Source organism: Arachis stenosperma, chromosome 9 (assembly GCF_014773155.1).
Source record: "Arachis stenosperma cultivar V10309 chromosome 9, arast.V10309.gnm1.PFL2, whole genome shotgun sequence".
NCBI lineage: Eukaryota > Viridiplantae > Streptophyta > Magnoliopsida > Fabales > Fabaceae > Arachis > Arachis stenosperma.
This window is the reverse complement of record NC_080385.1, coordinates 153,543,451-153,551,422: the sequence shown is the minus strand read 5'-3', so window position 1 is coordinate 153,551,422 and position 7,972 is coordinate 153,543,451. Positions and strand designations below refer to the sequence as shown.

Sequence of the window (7,972 nt, the reverse complement as noted above, 5' to 3'; positions counted from 1 at the left end):
CGTTACTGCACGTTCTTCTTCCTCTTCCTCTTCTTCTTTTTTTCTTTCGTTTCTTACTTTCTCTTTCTCCTTCTTCAATCGTTACTGCACAATTTCACTGCACCGTCTTCTTCTTCTTGCTGCACATTCTTCTTCCTCTTCCTCCTCTTCTTCTTCTTTTCTTTCGTTTTTTGCCTTCTCTTTCTCCTTCTTCATTTACGTGCTTTTCTCTTTGTTTTCTTTTTTCGTTATTCTTGATTTCCATTATTTTTTGATATCAAGCTCTGAAATCATTTTTGAAGAAGAAGAAGCAGCAGAATATGAGGAGGAGAAAGAGAAAGAGTTCTGAATTATGCATAAAGTGTCCTTTGGGTGTATTTTCTATAATCGTTTGGGTGTATTTTCTGTAATCGTTTGGGTGTATTTCTGAAGTTTCATTATTTTCAAAACGATTTCAAAGCTTGATTTCAAAAACCATGAAAATCGAAAAAAAAGAAGTAAGAATACCAGTAATAAACGAGTAAAACAACTAATGAAAAGGTAAAGAGAATAACGAAGAAATATCGTTTGGGTGTATTTTCTATAATCGTTTGGGTGTATTTCTGAAGTTCTATTATTTTCAAAACGATTTCAAAGTTTGATTTCAGAAACCATGAAAATCGAAAAAAAAGAAGCAAGAATACAGTAATAAATGCAAGTAAAACAACTAATGAAAAGGCAAAGAGAATAACGAAGAAATATCGTTTGGGTGTATTTTCTATAATCGTTTGGGTGTATTTCTGAAGTTTCATTATCTTCAAAACGATTTCAAAGCTTGATTTCAGAAACCATGAAAATCGAAAAAAAACGAAGCAAGAATACCAGTAATAAACGCAAATAAAACAACTAATGAAAAGGCAAAGAGAATAACGAAGAAATACATGGAGGAGGAGGAAGAAGAATAAGAAGGAGAAGAAGAGGAAGAGGAAGAGGAAGATGAGTTGTTCATAATCCACGGTGAGTGAAGAAGAAGAAGAAGAGGAAGAGGAAGAGGAAAAGGAAGATGAAGATGAGTTGTTCATAATTCACGGTGAGTGAAGAGGAAGAGGAAGAGGAAGAGGAAGAGGAGTGGTTTATAATTCACGGTGAGTGTAGCGCTTTGGAAATTAAATAACGCATTAAAAGACTCTAATGTGTAACAAGCCTCTTTAGAAATAGGGAAATTTGATCAAGGACAAAACCCAAATTTTGTTTTGTTGAACAACGCGTGAAACATATCCGAATTCCAAATACGTCCTTATTAACTCAACTCATTTCTCTGCCAAACAGCTTCGTATCGAAGCTCCTTCGTCTTCGTCTTCGTCTTCCTGCACACACTCTGTTCCCTTTCTACGAACTCGCCTGATTTTCAAAACCCATCTCCGTTTTCGCCTTCGGATCAAACCCTTTTGATCTTTCGGCGAGTTTCCGCACAATGCCGTTGCTTTGAACGGGATTTCAACGAGTGTCGGTGCCGAAAGAACCAAACGCATCGCGACGAAACAAACCTCTTATTATTTCTATTTTCTGTAATGGGGTCGGCGCCGTCAACGCCTCGCAGGGGCGAAGCTTTCTCGCCGGAGACGGCGGAGTATCTGATCGGAACCTTCATCGGTGACAAGTCCTTCCCACTTTCATCAGAGTTCTGGCAGAAGCTTCTAGAGCTTCCCATCCATGTTCAATGGCCCAGTGACCGTGTTCAAGAAGCTTGTGAGCTATTGGGTTAGTCTTATTCCGATTGCTACTACTTCCCTGATCACAGTTTTTCTTAGGCTTAGAGTGATAATGGCTTGCATGGTGAGCTTCAATTGTTCTATTAGTGAGTAATAGAGTTTGCTAGGAACTTAATTTTGTTGAGATTTATGGTCTAGAATGTTGAATGATGACACTATGACGGAGTTCAGATATTTAGTTACGCTATGTCACAAAAATTGGGTTTCTAATAGAACTAGGTCATAGTACGCTAATTATGCTGTTAAGTTGATTGAGTTTGTTTCTAATGGGAAAATCTTATTTTGCTAATTGTCTTTGCAGCAAAAAACAATGGTCAAACTAGGCATCTTGCAAAGATTTTGTTCCATATGGCGTGCAGCTTGCAGGAGTCCATGTCTATTTCCGGGGTGCCGCCCTTTGTTTATGAAAAGGCTGTAAATGCAGCGTACATCAGTTCGGTGTTTCTGAAGCACTTGATTGAGAGTTTCCGAGGCGAATATGTCGAGCTACATCTATCTCTCGATGATAATGAGACTATACCAATGGATGTTTTGGGAGGTACGAGTGGCAATTGTCGTTTCATATTTAGATTTATGATCTGTTGAGATATTAATTTCATTTAACTTTGTTCATATATGCTATGGATTTGGGTGTTGTTTTAGTATAAGATTCAAATAGAGGCTGGCGCGGCTTTTTTCATCAGTTTCATATGCGTGTAGTTTTTTCCTTTTAAAGGAAAATTATTTATCCCTTTCAATTTTTTTTCTTTGTTTTTTGTGGCTGTATATGTGCATATTACATTATTACCAGTATTATTCAGATTTCATAATTTTTGCTTTGGATATTTTATACAGATCAAACAATTGAAAATTTTGTCATGCGGAATGTCCTGAACTTTATTGCTTCAGTAGATGTGAGGTATGTATATAAGGGTAACTGGAGCTGCTAGTTGTTTCTGCATAGTATTTTGAACATTTGGTCCTTAGAAGGTTTTTCTCCTTTAAATTACAGTGCCAACACATATGTCCTGCATCTAGAGCTGCTTAATTTTATGATTATTGCAATGTCAACTCAGCTTCTCTGTGGGCCGTCTCCTGGACCACATGATGTGAACCCATTTCTTGATGCTGCAATGGCTCAGGTTCGAAGTCCAGACATGAACTGAACCTTCATTGCCGTGTTACTCTGTATTTGCAGATAGTGAATTTGAGGTTATGGTATTGTTAATTTTGCAGGACAGCTCTCTGGTTTGTTCAGTTGTTCGCAGACTACTCTTAAATTTCATTACTCGCAGTGGCGCTCCATTTAATAGGGCATCTTATTCTGTCTTTTATGAAGGAAGCCAGAGTAGTGTGTTGCAGAGAGTTGGTTCTGCAGCTGGTATGGTCACTTGATATACTTTTCTGTTTATGCATTCCGTGTAGTCAATTATGCATTTTCTGATATCATAATTTTCTTGTTGCTGTAAGATTCTTGTCTTGAGGTTGGCAACTTACTGATGGGCTACTTTTGGTGTGTACTTGATTTGCAGCAAATATTGTTTTACTGCCAATCAGTTATTTGGTTAGTTCAAGGGGTGATGGATCAAGAAATCCTCTAGCAGATAGTAGTCTTCACGTGCTTCTTGTTCTCATTCATCATCATAAATGTGTTGTGAGCGAGGATTACTCTGCCACTGAGAATAACAAAGAAAATCAATATTTTTCCGACAACCCTTATTGCAAGGCCTTAGAGCATGCAGTTGATTGTGAATGTAATATATCTTTCATATCTCTACTTCATTCAGTTGATTGAGTAAGTGAGCAATTTTCATTAGTCGTTTGAATGCAGTGGATCGAGTAGATGTTGAGGGCAATGCACACTGTGGTCAACTTGTAAAATTGCCATTTGCTTCATTGTTTGATACACTTGGCATGTGAGTAGCTTGCTCCCTTATACTACATCTATATCATGCATACTTGTGGATTCATTTGATTCATTCTCCAGGAAATACAATTGGCATGTCAGTAGTTGTATGTAATCATGATCACTCAAAAATTTATATTTTCCTAGTGTGAGATGATTGGACCATGAAATAGTTGTATACAAGTTTTATTATAAATAAAGAAAAGAGAGCTTGTTTCTCATAACTTTCTGTTCACCCAATTAATGTTAATTGGAAAGAGGGAAATGGAAAAAAAAAAAGAAAAGAAAAGAAAAGCAAAAGAAGATATTTGTGTCCTTGGTGCATCAATTTCTTGGTTAGAGTCCCTAGTGTCTCCTGGTTATTGACTTCCAGTTTTGCATTAAGTGTCGTTAATTATATACTGGTGCTTCTAAACACATCAGTTTCTAAAACCTTATCACTTTTATTCCTCCACAGATGCTTGGCTGATGAGGCTGCTGTTCTTCTACTTTACTCACTGCTGCAAGGAAATTCTGCCTTTCTGGAGTATGTCTTGGTGCGGACTGACATGGATACCTTGGTATGTGGTAGCAAACTTAAAGTCTCCCCTATGGAGGAAGTGGGAATGAATTAATTAGTTATATATCTAGAAGTCAAAAGAAGACTTTGAAATAGAATCCTGTGGAGGCTTATTACTTTATGATTCATGTATTTACTTTATTATCGATATGATATATGTGACTGCCACTTTCTCAAGTCATTCTAAATCATATGAGTCCTGCTGCTGCTTCTACAATGACTGAGAATTGAGCCTTATTGTGATCTTTATCTATCTAATGAAATTAACAGTTAATGCCCATTCTGGAAGCTCTATACAATGCTCCAAGGAGAACAGCTAATCAAATTTACATGTTGCTGATTATACTTCTCATACTCAGTCAAGATTCTTCTTTTAATGCAAGCATTCATAAACTGGTAGGTGTTGTCTTTTGGCACTGAACTATGTAAAACTGCAAGTATGTCCTAAATGCTGATGTGCTATTTTCCTGGATAGATTTTGACTGGTGTTCCATGGTACAAGGAACGTCTTCTGCATCAGACTTCTCTTGGTTCCCTCTTGGTCATAATTCTTATCAGAACTGTACAGTATAATTTGTCTAAACTTCGGGTATGATCCTTAAACTTAGCTGGTCTATTAGCTCAGTCTCTGTCTCACCTATATGAAACTTCTCTGCTGACTGATAATTTATTTTGGAAATTGCATATATATTTTATAAAATAAAATCCTATATACAGGTAAATTGATATGATTCTCTGTTCTTATGACTTTGTTATTGATGATACTGACGTGACATCTTTCCCTTTTATTGGATTACTTTGTCCCTAGTTCTTATGGCTCATATTTGTACTGATGTCTTTATTTAGTGTGAACTAAGGATATTCTATACTGAAAGTAGCTTCTGTAAAGGGACACCCTATTTCTTAATTGTAGTAATATAGTTTGCGCTTGTACAAACCTGAGAGTAAGATATAAGAAGGCACTCAAATCTGTTTATCATATTTAATTATGTATATTGGAGACAGTGACTTCGTAAGTAATTACCCATGGATACCAGTAGAAGGGATGTGTATTTCAATCTTAGAACCACTATTTACATAATTGGTTAATTTTTATATAACTACTCAAAGTGCTCTTTATTTTATTCACATATCCTTTCCTTTGGTCATTTAATTTGTTTTCAATATGATAGGATGTTTATCTGCATACAACATGTTTGGCAACTCTGGCAAACATGGCTCCTCATGTCCACCGATTGAGTGCATATGCGTCTCAGAGACTAGTTAGCCTTTTTGATATGCTCTCACGCAAGTATGTCTACCTTTTCTCTTGGCCTCTGTAATAATATACTATCTCTATTTCATATTTATATCTTAACTGACTGCAGTTTCTGAGTTAACAATTTGACCATATTGTTGCTTCACATTAGGTATAATAAACTAGCAGATCGCAGAGATAATAAGCTCCATAATGAAAAAGGCAACTTGATTGAGGGAAACAGCCTAATAGAGGATATGGTATGTATTGTCTAAGCACTTCTATTATTCGTTTGATTATAAACTTTAGGCTATTTCTTTTTCTAATTTATATTTTTTGTACAGTCAACTGAATTGCACATTTATACTGACTTCTTGAGGCTGGTACTGGAAATAATAAATGCAATCCTGACTTACGCACTGCCTCGGAATCCCGAGGTATGATATGATCTTCAACTTTTATTGGTTGCAGATTTACATATAGTTCTATCTGGTTCACTGTATTAAACAATTTACATTATAACCTTTTACACCTATCCTGGTGCTTTCTTGTGTGATTCGAGCAGGTAGTATATGCAATAATGCATAGGCAGGAAGTCTTTCAGCCATTCAAGAATCATCCACGATTTAGTGAACTGCTTGAGAACATTTATACTGTACGTGCAGTGCATTTTATTTAAGTCACAGCTTATCCTCGAAATCTTGATTCATTTCAGAGAGCAAATTCTGTTGTATCTTCAGTTAGATTTGTGAAATATTGTCTCTGTGATGCATCATCTCATGAGTCCTTAGTGTCAGAATATATAATTTATTTATTAATATTGCAGGTCTTGGATTTTTTCAATAGTCGTATGGATGCTCAAAGAGTGAGTGGCGATTGGTCCGTAAAAGAAGTGCTTCAGGTGATAATTGTCAATTGTCGTTCTTGGCGGGGTGATGGAATGAAGGTAAGATAGAGTAAGATTAAGTTATTCTGGTTTATTTCCAATAGGGAGTATAATTAGGTTCTATCTTGTTTGGCAGATGTTCACTCAACTGCGCTTCACATATGAACAAGAGAGTCATCCGGAGGAGTTCTTTATTCCATATGTCTGGCAGCTAGTACTATCGCGTTGGTATGGTTCCTGGCCTCCTTGTAACACATCGCATAGTCGATTTTAATCTGTGATGATATTTTGTTCTGTCTGTGTCTATAATGTAAAATTGCTTCTCTTTCAGGGGACTCACGTTCAACCCAGCAGCCATAAATTTGTTTCCAATTGATCTACCTACAGATGTATGTCTCTCTTTCCACCACCACCCCCCTTCTCCCTTGCTTTCTAAATTTCCTTTTTTTTTTTATTCCCTTGATTTTGCTACTGTATTTTTTATGGTGGATAATTAGCCATTATGATTAGTTGATCCATAATTTAAGCCATGCTGGTTTCGATGAAGACTTGCCAGTTTGTTACAAGTGACCACCCCATGATCTTCAACTTGTAAAACAAGTAATTAAAGGATAGAAAATGTGTTTCAATCTTCCAACTTATGCCTAACCCACATAATGTTAGGTCAATTTTGTCCATAGAGTAATGTGATTTTAGTTTCTTTGGCATTGGATACAAGGCACTGATTTCTTAACTTGGTTTTGTTGTTGACTTTGTAATAATGAATTGCAGTGTGTTGAAAATGGGGTGGTGGGAAGCACACTCCGGAATGGTGATTTTGACAAGCCTGAGTATCAGCTTGATCCATAGTTAGGAGCATATGCACTTGGCTGCCTAGCACGTTACTTGGTCGGTGAATATTTGTACATATACATGATATGAAATGAAATGTAGCTATTAGGGCCCAAAAATTACTTCTAAGATGTGTATTGTTCTAAATCTCAATTCTTTTCCTGTTCATAAATTTTGGGTGTAGAGGTCCTTTACCGTAGATTGAAAATGAGACATCTAAATAAGTGGTGATGCTAATATTCATGTCAATAGGTTTGGTAGATGTTCGTTCCTTATAATCTATCTATTTTCTTGCTGAGCTGAGCTCGTTGTTAACACAAGGCACAACTTTGTAAATTCTACTCGTATGTTGTTAAGGAAAATTTTTATCATTTGTCAAGAATATTGAGAATCTAAATTTACTGATGATAGATTTAATTCTAAGCAGTTATGCCTTATTACTTTATCATTAAATAATGTTGAGTTTTAATTTAGACACACCAAATTATATGAAATGCACGATAATGTATTTTCAATTTAACTAACTAAAATATGGTGAATTTTGTTATAGAAGTGACCAAACTTTATTTTTATGTACTTCAAATGGCAAGGTTAAAAGATTAAAATCCATTCATGAGAAAGGTAATATTTCTTGCCTTTTTATGGATAATAATAATGATGATGATGATAATGATAATAATTTCTTGTTTTCACAAAATGCCAACTTCAACAAGCATATTAGTTGAGAAAGACGGAGAAATGAACGGATGAGAATGCATATTGGAAGAATTCAAATGGATGAATGAGACAGCTTGCACAATTTTCTAATGAATTTAAACTGTCACATATTTGTACAATTTTTCCT

The 7,972-nt window shown here is 35.8% G+C and overlaps 1 protein-coding gene across 1 annotated transcript; it reads left to right on the top strand.

The window, feature by feature from the left end:
- The first annotated feature begins 1,242 nt into the window (after positions 1-1,242).
- Positions 1,243-7,510, top strand: LOC130951303 (uncharacterized). The gene is made up of 18 exons (XM_057879954.1): positions 1,243-1,719; positions 2,032-2,268; positions 2,565-2,628; positions 2,722-2,851; positions 2,946-3,090; positions 3,242-3,463; positions 3,541-3,625; positions 4,073-4,175; positions 4,445-4,570; positions 4,650-4,763; positions 5,347-5,465; positions 5,584-5,671; positions 5,756-5,848; positions 5,977-6,066; positions 6,238-6,357; positions 6,434-6,525; positions 6,629-6,686; positions 7,069-7,510. The coding sequence occupies exons 1-18, from the start codon at positions 1,530-1,532 to the stop codon at positions 7,144-7,146; spliced, it is 2,154 nt and encodes a 717-aa protein (XP_057735937.1). The 5' UTR covers positions 1,243-1,529; the 3' UTR covers positions 7,147-7,510.
- The last annotated feature ends 462 nt before the right edge of the window (positions 7,511-7,972 follow it).